This window comes from Corvus cornix, chromosome Z (assembly GCF_000738735.6).
Source record: "Corvus cornix cornix isolate S_Up_H32 chromosome Z, ASM73873v5, whole genome shotgun sequence".
NCBI lineage: Eukaryota > Metazoa > Chordata > Aves > Passeriformes > Corvidae > Corvus > Corvus cornix.
The window spans coordinates 41,016,333-41,029,867 of record NC_046357.1 but is presented as its reverse complement, the minus strand read 5'-3'; the positions used below and the strand labels follow the sequence as shown (position 1 = coordinate 41,029,867).

Genomic DNA, 13,535 nt, shown 5'->3' with positions numbered 1-13,535 from the left:
GCATTACCTGTCCTAGTGCAAGAACAGAGCTATTTCCTCCGCTGAAACCCACGGACTCTGAGCTAAAGGCTTGCAGAAGGAGGCTGGAGGTGAAGGCTTTTTCCCTGCCCGAAGATAACCTCTCTCCTCAAGGAGGGAGCATATCTTGACTCTTGGCCATCCACCAAGTGCTGCTCGGCTCTGTTTTCCTCAGTGATGCAGCTCTTGATAAACGAAGTTTTTTTTACCCCGTGTCACCAAAACCCTGTCTAAAGCTAACTTTCACTAAGGCAGGCAGACCGCGGCCACACTAGAAGGCAGGCATGTCTAAATGTAGCGTCCGGAAAAACACGCGAAAGAAAGGGGATAGTCACCCTGCTCCACCAAAGGCACGGCCATCTTCCAGCGGTAGAGCTTTGCCCGGGGATTGAAGGCGTCTGACGAGTGCAACGAGAATTAATTTCTCGAGAGCAGCAAAACTTTATAATGACTTGGTTGAAGAAAAAAGCCGGAGAAACTATGTTGCGGCGTCGGGAGGGATGCAGAAACAACTCGAGTAAGCCTGGCTGGCTGCCAGCAGTGCGTCATTAGTAACATTATCCTTTGAAATTCTGAACTGGCCTAGTTCATGTCGGGCCGATTACCTGAAGTGTGTTTCTTTGAGTAATTGTGTTGGAGGCTTCAAGAAACAGGTCTCTCCTTCACAAACATCTGGGGTTGGACCGCAGCCCTGCAGTGATGTTTCCCCATAAACGCGCGTACCAATTGGCTAGCAACTAGCCTGTGCATGCGAGCACTTTTCCGATAGCTTGGGAAGGGCTCCTGTTAAACGCGGGCTGGCTCCGACACCCCATCGTTTACCAGAAGTCTTACCTTGGAGACCGACGGGAGCGCAGAGGACAGAGGGGGCAGCCCCGCAGCCCCAGGTTTCCTGCAGCGGTGCCCGCCGGGCGATGGTACCCATCGAGAGAGCTCCCGGCCGAGTCTCTCCCTCCGTTCCCATCCTCCCCCACGCCTTCCCGGGGAAACAGCGAATTACCATTGCCCCCGAAAGCGGCCGCATTTGGGAAGGAATGGGAAAAGAGTAAACGCAAACAGCGCATCTCGGGTCTCACCGGTCTCCAGGAATGGATCTGTTCTCCCGTGAAAAATAAAATCCGGCTGCAGTGGAGATGAAGAGGGTAAATGTGAGAAAGGGCCAGGCTAAATTCTCACACATGCCGTACGGGGGGAAAACGCCGGGTTGCTAAATGGTGAGGTGAGGCAAACAATGACAATGACTTTAAGATCCAGAATTTTAGGGTAGGAGCAGGGGTTTTAATCGGTTAGGACAGGATTAAGTGGTAAAACACGAATAAAATATTTTTGGGGAAAACGTATAGACACGTCAGGAAAGATGTCGAAATGTCGGCTCTCGACATGCTGGCAATACGGGAATCAGCTTCCCAAGATGCACGATGTTAATGTTGCTTCCATCATGCCTTCTAGTTTCTCAGAGGAAAGTTAATGCTTTGGACAATAATCTGAAACTTCTTTTAAAAGCACGTGCTTTCTGGGGAAACTTGTCTTGGCAGAATTGTGGCTACTTATTCTGCTTCTTTACCTTTGATTATGCTTTTCACCTGACTGACCTTAATCAGGTGTAAAAACTGTTGAATACACACTACTTGAGAGTGGGTTTAAAATTAGTCTTTTCCTTTGCCCCCTGGCAGAGATTATAAGAACACATTTTAAAGCTTTTCTTCTTCCCCCACCCCCACCCCTTCCTCATCACCACTTCTACCTGCAACGCCTGACTCGGAGACAAGCAAACAAGTTTGATGTTCAAACCAACTCCCCGACAGCGGAAGCGGGGCGCGGGGGGCATCGCCGGCCAGGTTCTGCCCCAGCGCTGCTGCAGCCGCCGTACCGGCGTGGTACAGGCACCAGTGGGGTCTGACCCACCGCACCAGCCTGGAAGGATGGGCTAAAAAAAGTCTTCCATATATAGTTTTATATATATAGTAAGGCTCTTTCAACCTATTTGTTTATTAAGGCAATCAAAGTCGGACTAATAATTTTAAAGCTGACACCTCTTAACAGTATCTCGCTAATTGAGCTCTGGTAGATGCTGATGTTGAGCAGTGTTTCTTCCAACTCTAGCGGCAGCTAAGCGAGCAATCTTCCCTTTTTCTTGCTCAAATCTACAGCCTACTCGCTATAACGCAGTACGTTTGGAGGATAGATACGAATTGTTGCACTGTTCATTGATTCCTACTAACGAGCCAGTCTAAACCAACACTGGCGCTAAGCAGCCCGTCTCTAAGCCTACAGATGATGCTTTGACTGGTTCTTTACGGGGTTTCTGTGAGCCGCATCGTGGCGAGTAGCAAGAATTGACCATAACGATTTGGAGAGGAGAGTGTAGGATTTTTTGCACCTCTCTTGTTTTTGTGCTAGTCTTTGCTTAGCTTCTTAGACAGTGACAGGAATGATATGAAACGATTTCAAAGGGCCCGTATTTCCCGCTTGCTGCCTCGCGGGGCTAGCTAGAGGGCCGTTTCTCCAGGGTGCTTGACTCGATTTGCCATGGGGACGAGGAAAGACCTGCTCCCGTTTTCCATCTCCCTGTGGTGCAGACCCCTCGGAGGGCCTTCGCACCTACTGCTGGAAGCCGGGCTGTGAGGGAGCGAGGGGTCAAGAAGGAGGAGAATGGATAGAGGGGGCTATGAAAGGGGTGGAGGGAAGCTGGAGTGGGAGAGGTGGGAGGAGGAAGCTTTCCTGCTCGGACCGCTGTTCCCTGCCCTATGGAAAGCGGATCTCGGTCTCATACAGAGTTTCCTCAGCCCCCTGGCTCCACCTCACCCTGATGAGGAGATGTGAGTGAGAGGGGAGTCGGGAGCCGCTTCTCGCTCCTTTTCCATGAGACGCCAAGTCCCCAGCGGCTGTCATGTGATAGCAAGAGAGCAGGAACTGCGGGGGTCTCCCGACTCGGGCACCATTACAAAACCGCGCCGGAGCGCACAAGCCCCGCCACAGCGACGGCGGTCGCCGCCCCGCTCGCCTCCTCTCCCCGCCGACTCCCGGCGCTCGCCTCTGCCGCAAACTTTTAAGGGGACACGGGACTGAGCGGTGAGAGGGATGTTTTTAATTCCTTCTTTCCCGTCTCTGCAGAGGTCCAAGGTAATTTCATGCTGTCGAGCCCTTGGCGCCTGAGGAGCATCAACTCCAGCCGAGTGTGCCAGGCGGCAGGGGGGAAGCCCGGGAGACTCAGACGCCTCCAGGAGAAAAGCGGGACGCCAGCGGGGGCCGGGACCCCCCTCTGGCACGTAGTCCCCGAGACCCCACGGCCTGGGCGGCATCTGTCTCTCCCGCAAGCTGAGGGGCGGCGAGGCAAGCGTCCCAAGGGGAGAGGCTGCCGGAGGGAGCGGTGCACCGAGCTCGCTGGCCGGCCACGGGGCGGTCGCTGTCGCGTGTGGCCCGGGCCGGCGGCGCCCAGGATGTAGAGGTGGCAGCGGGGCAGGGCAGTGAAGTCCCCGGATCCCAAGTCCGCCGTGCGCGGCAGTGAGCGGTGCCCAACCCGGAGCGGCGGGATCGTGCGGCCGCGGGAGTGCTGTGGCGGGGCGGCGATGCCCAGGCCGGGGAAGAGTTCGTACAGCGACCAGAAGCCACCCTACTCTTACATCTCCCTGACGGCCATGGCCATCCAGCACTCAGCCGAGAAGATGCTGCCCCTGAGCGACATCTACAAGTTCATTATGGAGCGCTTCCCTTACTACCGGGAGCACACCCAGCGTTGGCAGAACTCCCTCCGCCACAACCTCTCCTTCAATGATTGCTTCATCAAGATCCCGCGGAGACCCGACCAGCCGGGCAAAGGCAGCTTTTGGGCGTTGCACCCGGACTGCGGGGACATGTTTGAGAACGGCAGCTTCCTCCGCCGCCGCAAGCGCTTCAAGGTCCTGCGCCCCGAGCATCACCTGCCCGGCGGCGGCGGCGGGGCGGGCGGCGGGGCGGGCGGCGGCGGTCCCGGCAAGCCCCCGGTGCCCACCTCGCACATGGTGCACTACTTCCATCCGCACCCACCGCCGCCGCCTCCACCGGGCAAAGTGCCGGGGCTGGCGGGCTCCGACGCGGCCGTGGCTGCGGCCGCGGCCGCTGCCGCGGTGGGAAGACTGCCGCAGTTCTCGCCCTATGGGAGTAGCCAGCCCTCGGCTTCAAGCATCCCTTCGCCATCGAAAACATCATCGGCAGAGATTACAAGGGTGTGCTGCAAGCCGGCGGGCTGCCGCTGGCCTCGGTGATGCACCACCTGGGCTACCCGGTGCCCAGCCAGCTCAGCAGCGTGGTGAGCTCCGTGTGGCCGCACGTGGGGGTGATGGACTCCGTGGCCGGTGTACCCGTGTCCCCCGACTACGGACCCTTCGGCATGCCCGTGAAGGCGCTCTGCCACCCGCCGGCACAGACCATGCCCGCCGTCCCGGTGCCCATCAAACCGGCGCCGGCGTTGCCCGCTGCCTCGGCCATCCCTGCTCTCACGGTCGCCGCCTCGCAGATCTGCCCCGCCGCTTCCCCGGCTGCTGCATCGCTGCTGGAACAGACCGCGAGCAACAACCCCGAGGGCAAGAGCTCCCTCCACTCCGTCCTGGTGCACTCCTAAAGAGCAGGGGGTCGGGGGGAGAGAGGTCCCCAGGCTCCCGGAGAGAGGACAGGGAGATTCAGGGCATGCGTGCAGAAACCCCATCGATCTCTTCTTGACTATACCCCTGCTGGTGTCTGTGTCTATATCGTGTACGATCAGATTGTTTGAGAGCCAGGTCGCAGGTAAGATCTTTTATCGTCGTTAAATGTCATTAGTGGCGGAGAGGCGATGTGAAAAATCACAGCCGAGGCCAAAGGGGCTGGCTTGGAGGAAAGGGCCGAGAGCGAAGCTCTCCCTGCCACCCCGCCGGCCTGAGGCCCGGGGTGGCCATGCAGCCTGGGCTCCCCGCCGAGCCCCTATCCCGGGGCAGTCACCCCGGAGGCCCCACGAACCCGAGCTCGAGGGAGAGGTGCTGCAGTCGGCCGGCGACTGGGGAGAGCAGGAGGATAAAACCTCTGCTGAAGTCTCCCTCTTCCGCGAGAGACAGGAAACCTCTGCTCCATCGCCCTGTAGATCTTGCTACGAAAGAGGTGGGCAAAGGGGTTACCTTAGACTCTGGCGAGCTCCGGGGCCCCAGGACGTGTAAGGAGAGTACTCGTTAAACAGCTCGATTAAGTAGTGGGAATTTAAGTGACAACGGCATTGACGGCGAAGGGTTTCTCTACTAACGATCACTTGCGTTTCCCCTTCACACTTTTATAATCCATCCTATAGTACCTTAGGAGGGACTGAAGCATGACCTGGCCTCTCAAACTGTGTGTGTGTCCGAATTCCCTAGTTTCTCATTAAAATAAGACGAGCCCGGAGATTCGTAGATTGTGCTTTTCACATCACCTTTCACGGCTCACAGACACCACTATTTTGAATGTGTTGCTTGGCGTTTCTTCCACGTAAATGTGAACACAAAAACCTGCGGGGGAAGGGGGAGGGCGGGGAGTGAAAGAGGTGGGGGAAAGTGGGGGAAAACAACAGAAAAATGGTTAAAAAGTTATTCGGGAAAAGCACTTTACTGAAAACAACCTTCCGACAGACGAGAAGTCTGTGCAGAGGGATCAGAAGTCGGATATCACAAGTCAGAGAGCGACGTGATGGGCTAATGATTCCCGGCTGGTTTGTGTGTGATTGCTGCCGTACACTGTCTGCCCTGCTGTACACCAATGCTCATTAAAGCCAATCCATCCATTTGCTTCTGCTGGTGCTGCTATTTAAAATACTCGCCTTTCACATTGGTTAAGAAACGTGTGCTCGTAGCATAAGTTTTCGCTCCCTCTCCCCAAAATGACAGAAGCATCCAAAAGTTTTCTCGGCGGCAAGACAAGGGGAAGAAAGGGAAAGAAACCTCTTACAGGTAAATTGCCTGCTACGGAGGCACTGCCCGCAGCTCACGGGCGAAGAGCCGGCGTTCAGGCGTGAGAAGAGGGCACCGGCTCGGAACCCGATCCCACTGAAGGCAGTTGTAGTTTTGCCAGTTTCAGTGTGTGCTGGGTCGCACCTGCTTCCTGGGTGTTATCCCCTCATGCCGGCGCACCTACTGCGGCCCGAGACACCAGATCACAGTCCCCGCCCCTGGGGAAGGACATCTTGGTGCCACAGAAATTTGCTAAGAAAAGTGCCGTCTGTCCAAAGTTTTCCCCACACACACTTGTGGGGTCTGCTCGACCACTTGAAATTCCCCTAGAACTGTTGAATTTCCAGTTGTTCCCTCTGCTCTAGACGGGTTTGCACCTTAATTTCAAAAATTATAGAATTCCTATCGCCTAAAAAGTACTACTAATAATGTTATGCTAATTAGACACATATCAGTATCATGGTTTGTGAATCAGTCTGGAAGGGGAATTGCCTCTAAAGTATTGCAACCAGATAAACTGAAACAAAAGAAATTATTAAAAAAACCCAAACAAACAAACAAACAAAAGACAAAGAAAAAAGAGAAAGTGCTTCACATTTTCTTTATTCTGTTGTTTTCCATGTTAGGCAGGGATCCAATCTGATATTTCCACTGCTAAAACCAAGTTGCTCATAAAAAAAGCAGTCTGCCAAATAAATCATTAATAGCCCTAGTCGTATATGTATTTAAATATATTCCACTGTTCTTGGTGTAACTGCTATGTAGGACTCCAAAGCACATCTTAAGGAATCTGAGTTTTCCCCTTACATCAGTCAAAGGGGTTAGAGGGATGGAGAATCTGGAATAGTGGAAGAGGTAATCCTCCTGGGAGTTATTCAAATGGTTCTGGTCAGTTTTAAGATTCTGAATTACCTTCTAAATTTCTTTGCGGGAAAACTTTATTTGGTGTGAGGAGGCCTGTCTGGCTGCCGCGGCGACGTGTAAGCAGAGGCTTCCGCCGCCTTCGCCCCCGGGCAGTCGGGGCAGGTGTCGCGACAACAGAGGCTGCAGGGCGCCCGGCGCACGGGGCTATCGCGACGGGAGGAAGCCTCTGGTCGGAAACTGAGGGCCGGGCCCTCGCCCATCGCCCAGGGGGAACACGCCGGGACGGCGGGGTACACGGGGATTTGTGGGGTACCCAGCGAACTGTGGGGGTGCACAGCAATTTGCACACATGGGCGCTGTGCAGCAGGTTTTCCCCATCACAGGGCCTTTGGGGCGTGGGGAGTTTAGCCCATGAGTCACTCGCCCAGATGGCCTAGCATGACTCCCAACGCGGTGCCCTACACTTTGTAAGAACTAAAGATGGTGATATTTTCTGTAGCTTGTACAGTGAAAATTTTAGGGGGTTAGAACCTGTTAATTTCAGATTATCAGAGGGGAGGGAAAATTAACTATTCAAGTAGTATTTTCTAAATAATTTATACATCTATTTTTCCTTATTCTTATGTACTTCATCTCTAAACATAGCCTTTGTAATGCTACACAGATTTTGTAACAACAACCAACAATCCAAACACATAAAAAAAACCAATCCCAGTGCAGCTTAAAACCAGATGATAGTCCAAAATGTAGAGAAATTAAATAGTACCATTTCCTCCAAAGTGAAAAGCAGGTGTAAACTGGTGAAGGGTAAGATTTTTCACTTGACAAATAAGATAGGGAAACAGCCTTTTGTCAGCTACTGGATTTTGTCTGTCTGCTATACCAGTACCCCTCATGCAGAAACAGCTCTTCTTCAGATTAAAGTGCACATGTGCTCTGCACAGAAAAGGCACCTGAGTCTTTACTGAGGTGGGTACAGGGTGTGTGTTTGGAAGTAGAAGACACAGATGCAAGGAGGAGAAGCAAGCTTAATCTTCATATCATCAGACTGCCAAAGGTAGAGAGGTAAAATTTAGTACTAGAAGAATGGGGGCCTAAGAAAAGGCATTCATCCCACCGCAGTATGCTTCTGGTTTACTGTGGCTAGCTAATATAGTGATTGTTATTTCTACCTATGGGAAACTATTCCTAACCAAGGCATTGCTTTGTGTATTTTAAGTCCATAGGGCACGCAAATCAAGAAAGAAAAGCAAATGCAGTAAGACTCTTAGAATTAATGTGGCTTATGGTCTAAATATGATAGCAGTGTTTCAGTGGCTATGTTCTGATCTCAGTGATACCTGCTATGCTGCAACAACCAGAGTTATAACTGAAATTCTGGACTCCATTGATCCAATTCTGAAGTCTCCCTCACAAAAATTGATACAGCAAATCTGCTTGGAATTTTGCTGCTGCTGCTTGTGGTATCAGATTTTTATCTTTATTGTAAGACTTTATTTTAAATCATTATCCTTCAAGTCTGTTTTAAGATACAGCCATCCCTGTAAGTGCTGGAAATATGTAATAGTTTTGATTTTGAAAACTAGATTTTCACCTCAGCTTCTGGAGTTTTGCTGAATATATGGTCAGATCAACCATCTTTAGTTAGACTAACCAGGTTTAATTTTAGATATCTATTGATAAAGACAAAAAATTACAGCCTACAGGCCCATATTCTGGATATATATAAGTATGTAACTTGTTTGTTTAAAGAATCAGTGATCCTGCCTCTTTGGTTATACAATGTGGTCACTAGCACAGCCCATGAAGAAAAGCCTAATAATTAGAGCACTCAGAACCCTGAAGGAAACAAGTTCAAGATTATTTCAAGTCAAAAGGATTCAAACTCACATCTGTATACCAAAAAAAGGTCAGCTGCAAAATGGCACATGGAGATAGTTATGTTATACAGCAACAACCAATGTAAGGCCCATGAAGTGTCAAATAAGATGCAGGGTTTGGATGCTTCCCTACAAAGGCAGAGTCCACTGTAGAAAACAGATTATGGATGGAAAGAGGGAAGGATGGGTAGGAATAAATGCCAAATTTTCAAATCAGAGTGCCAAAGGGACGGGTGTTGGGTATCCCAGGAATTCATAGTTGTGGTATGCAGAAGGTGACTTACAGTCAGGAAAGTGACAAATGTTTGCTAATATTAAATCATTCAGACTAACAAAAAACAATGGCCAAGAAATTGGGAATTGCTGAAAGACATGCACACTGAGTTACAGGATAATAAAATGGAAAGTGAAATTCATTATTGACATATGCAAACTGCTATGCATGGGGAAAATAATTCTGGTTTTATATACATATCAATACGTCATAAACTTTGGATTCTTAGGAAGTTACAGTAGAGCACTAAGAAAATGTTGGTTTATTAGTCATTAGCTGTGAAAAAAGAAAGATTATTGGTGAAAGAACAGAGAACATAACAGAGAATACTATGTTCCTCTTTAAATCTAAAGGAAACAGGAATGCACCAGGGAGACCTGCGAGTTCCTCACACCTGAAATATACCTAAGATACATTAAAATGGTCAGGACACAGAGAGAATCAGATGTGATAATCAAAGGTACATCTTCTGAACCAGTAGCAATTCAATAGTCGAAAACTTTTCAGCATGGAAAGCAAGGACATAAAGAGATCTAAGACACAAATTTACAAAACTGTGAGACACCTGGAGAAGGAGGCTGAGGCACACTTGCTCATTCCTGCTCTTAATACCAGAACTGGGAATCTTCAGAAGGGCTCAAAGCAAACAGAAGGATAGGATACTTCACACAGCACACTACTGAATTCATTGTTCCAGGATGTTCTGGGTGTTAAGATTTTACATGCCTTTTAAAAACAAGTAGAAGATTCATGTAAGATCACTGAGAATTGATCCACAAAAACTCGCTATCTCTTGCTCAGATTTCCTATGCTAATAATATATTTCAGAAAGTATTGTGACATACTTCTCCTGTCCTACTCTTTCTAGAGCATCCATTACTTTTTGGAGACAGCACACTGGGATAGATGAACATTTGGGGTCATATATGACAATTTTTCTTAATCAAAGAGGGGATCAGGATTTGTGACTTCCATTTGTAGCTAAGGGTACTGAATGAAAGCAATTCTTTAATGTGATTTCAGTGTACAATATATGAAAGCAGACTGGATGTATGCAGAGATGCATTTGCAAAGAATTCAAACTCTGAAGGCTTATGCATATGTTCTAGATGAAAAATATTTTAAATGGTTCAGAAATGTACAAATTCCTCATTTCAAGGACAGTGCTGCATTGATTGGAATAATTTGCTTATTTTCTGGTGAAATTAATTTAAACAAAAAGTTTCTGCATGAGAGACTGAGCTCCTTTTTTATATTATGCCAGCATAATTGACACAGTAGGCTGCTTATAAGTACAGATTTAAATGATCTCTAAGATGGAGAAGCATCTCAGACACCTGTGTCCTGGTACTGTCATAGTGGCAAGTCTATGCCATGCATGTCCAAAGCACCCATGGTGTTCTAGGCATTGGCCGAAGTGTCAGTTTATTACTTTTGTCTCTATCTCCTTGTCTAGTTACAGGACCAGTGAAAAGAAACAGCTTTTTGAAGGAGGAAATAAACAAGTTCTGACAATGGAAAAAACAACTCTAGTACTGAGTTTCACAGAGTATTAAAAGATATGTTTTACTGCATTTGACATCCAGAATATACCACGGTATCTTGTAATATTTCCCTAGACTTCATACGGATGCTTAATCTACACTGGGAGAGGTAGTAATTTCCAATGAGATACAAGAATCTGTTTTTAAGGCGAAAGACCTGGGAGAAAGCTGTAAGTTCACACTGCATGGACTGTTTTTATTACGTATTGCTCATTAAAATAATTATTGAACAATAGATGTTAATGGCACAATGATGGCCAGTGATACCCCAAATTTTACTGGCCAGTGCCATCTTAAAGCAGTCATTTGGAAAAGCAAAAACAGCTGGATATTTCTTATCAGCTAATCATGCACCTTACTGTCAAAAGGGAGGTTTTCGGTAGAACACCAGTGAGTAAATTATTAGGCAAAGAGGTCTTCCACAGGTAAGGGATGCTAATTTTTATTATCAGTCTTCAATTTGACAAAAAATAGGCTTTTAACTCTGTGTACTATACAACAAACTCCCATTGTGGATCAGGTCTTTCTTTGAGGATGGTCTAAATAATTTGAAGTTCAATCAATTATTGATTCTGGATAGAAGTGCATAGAGAAAGAAGGAAAATGTATTTTCATGTATTGCTTGCACCACTGAACTGCTACTGGAAAACGATAATTTGCTGAAAAAAATATAAGAGAAACCTTTTAGTGTAATTGTAGTAGCCATTTGTGTTTTATGGAATTGTTGTTTTATGTGGGATGTGTGATTTGGATTTATCCTCTCCTAAGTCTTGAAATCAGGGTGTTTTTAATCCCTGTGTGGTCTTTTGACTGTGCTTGGTATGAATTTGTATCATAACCGATTAGTAAATACGCAAATTATTGTGATGCTTCATATGCTTAATAAAATATATGGTTGAAACTGGTAGGTGCTTACATCTTTTTAAACTGATTATTACTTACTGATCATTAAAAGCTTTCCTGATATATATAGAAAAAAATGCGATGCAATATGCAACATTGCAAGCTGATTATTACTGTATTTTTATTGAATGGGACTGTTGGCATAAGACCTAGAAAGAGAATCAACTTATTGCTTCCTCAAGTATTTGTGATAGAGATAAAGAAAAAAACCATAAAAGGATGAGTATGATACATCTCCAAAGTTGAGTTACACCAATTACACGAATAAAACAGATAAAAAGTGAATTGAGATCCTTACTAAGCCTCTGCTGTCTTTACATTATAGCTGTTTATAAGCTTTCTTAAAAATGGGAAATGCCCCGATTTATTTACCAACTTTCAACTTTGTTGAAAACAAACAAACAAACAAACATGTTGAAAGCATGGGCTTAAATTTGGGGCCAAAGTACATATTGCTGCATATTTTGCATTTCAATATATTCACTGCTTTGTAAAGGTGTCTCTGTGTCACCAGCATATTTCATCTGCAACTCTCCAGACAAATGAAGAGAAAATATATGGACAAACATCAGTGTATTAGGCTGAGGAATTCTAAAGGAAAGAATAACAAATAATAAGCATAAAATGGGGTTAATATAACATGCAGGCATCGAATGCAAGCTCCCATGAAAAAATTCGATGCTTTTCTCCGGTAACCAATTTTTAGTGAAAATACAGGCAGTGTAACAATCTGAATACTGAACAGAGCTTCAGTAAAGAGCTTGGTATGATGGTGCCTGGCAAATCATCAGTGTAAGTTGAGGAGGACTTGACCCTTGCACAAAGGCTGACTATACACTGAAATAGTGTGAAATTAAAGTAACATAAATTTATGCATTTTAGGTCATGTAACAAAGATATCTGAGGAGACTTGCCAGATACAAGCAACTCAAAAGATTCCCTTTACTAACAAATAAGCAGAAAACTCATTGAATATGTAGGAATATGAATGGAGGCCAAGAAAAAAATTGGAAGTTCTCATGGATCCATAATACCTTTAGCATACCTTTAGCTCTTCTTGTCACTTCCATTTTCTTCCTTACTTGCTCAGTACTTTTAAAATTTACTCCTCTATTTATTTACTACTCTGAGTTTTGTTCATTTCTTATTGTGAGCCCAGCTCCATGGTACCAACCTGTATTCTCTGAGTTTGAATTTCTCCTAATTTCTCCTGCAATATGCAATTCCCTATTTCTTGTGATATGGTATGATTTTATGCCATTTTTTCAGTTACAGAAGCACTACAATCTTTTCAGGGCAAAAATTTTTATAGGGAACTTATGTCTGCTGTCAACAGATTCAATTTTCCAATGTGTCTGAGAAGCATCACAAGCATATATTTCTCCCAGGCAGGAATCAGAAAACTGTTGAATTCAACCACATTCCTCTGATTAGCTGAAATTTAAAATTGGCTTCCTATTTAGACAGCCATGAAAAAAAGTGGGACCACACTAGTGGCAGTGATTCATTGTCATCAGAGAGGTATTTTTCTATGTTCCAGCAGTTTTCTGGTACTCCCAAAAGTGGTGAGTGGGGATTTTTTTGAATTAATGGCAGGAAAAGGCAGAAAGGCATTTGTCACTAGGGGCTGTTAAGAGCGTATCTTTCTTACACTAACATTTTTGCAAAGACGGTAGCTGCAAGGCTCTACCAAGGTTTCACTCTCTTCTCCTGGGGAAAATTGCCTCTTTGGAACAACAGCGTGAACTTCTTCATTCTGATGTCAACGGTCCCTGCCTTGGGACTGTTGTGTGCCTTTTTAATTCAGAGCATTATAGTATCATTTACTGTTGTACAATTAATTTAAGAAAAACAAAATCTCTGGCACTTTTGTGTCACACAAGAAGGAAATGTTCAAGTCAAGAAACCTGTACCAGCACAGGCTGAAGTAAATCAATGCTGTCATGCAGGTGAGAACATCCCAATTGCCCGTAAGATACTTTATTTTATTTATCAGTGTTACCAAAAATACTACAAGGTCAGTAAAGAGAATTTTCTTTTAATGGATCCCCCTTTCCTTTACTTACATTTTTTTCCCCAACAATGCTGTCACAAGAAAACCACCAGATTTGAAATGCCAAAA

At 46.4% G+C, this 13,535-nt stretch overlaps 1 protein-coding gene across 1 annotated transcript; it reads left to right on the top strand.

The window, feature by feature from the left end:
• Positions 1-3,587: 3,587 nt before the first annotated feature.
• FOXB2 (forkhead box B2) lies at positions 3,588-4,618 on the top strand. Its single transcript, XM_039567796.1, is given in 3 exon segments — positions 3,588-3,965; positions 3,968-4,075; positions 4,163-4,618. Coding segments are annotated over 3 exon segments (942 nt in total).
• The last annotated feature ends 8,917 nt before the right edge of the window (positions 4,619-13,535 follow it).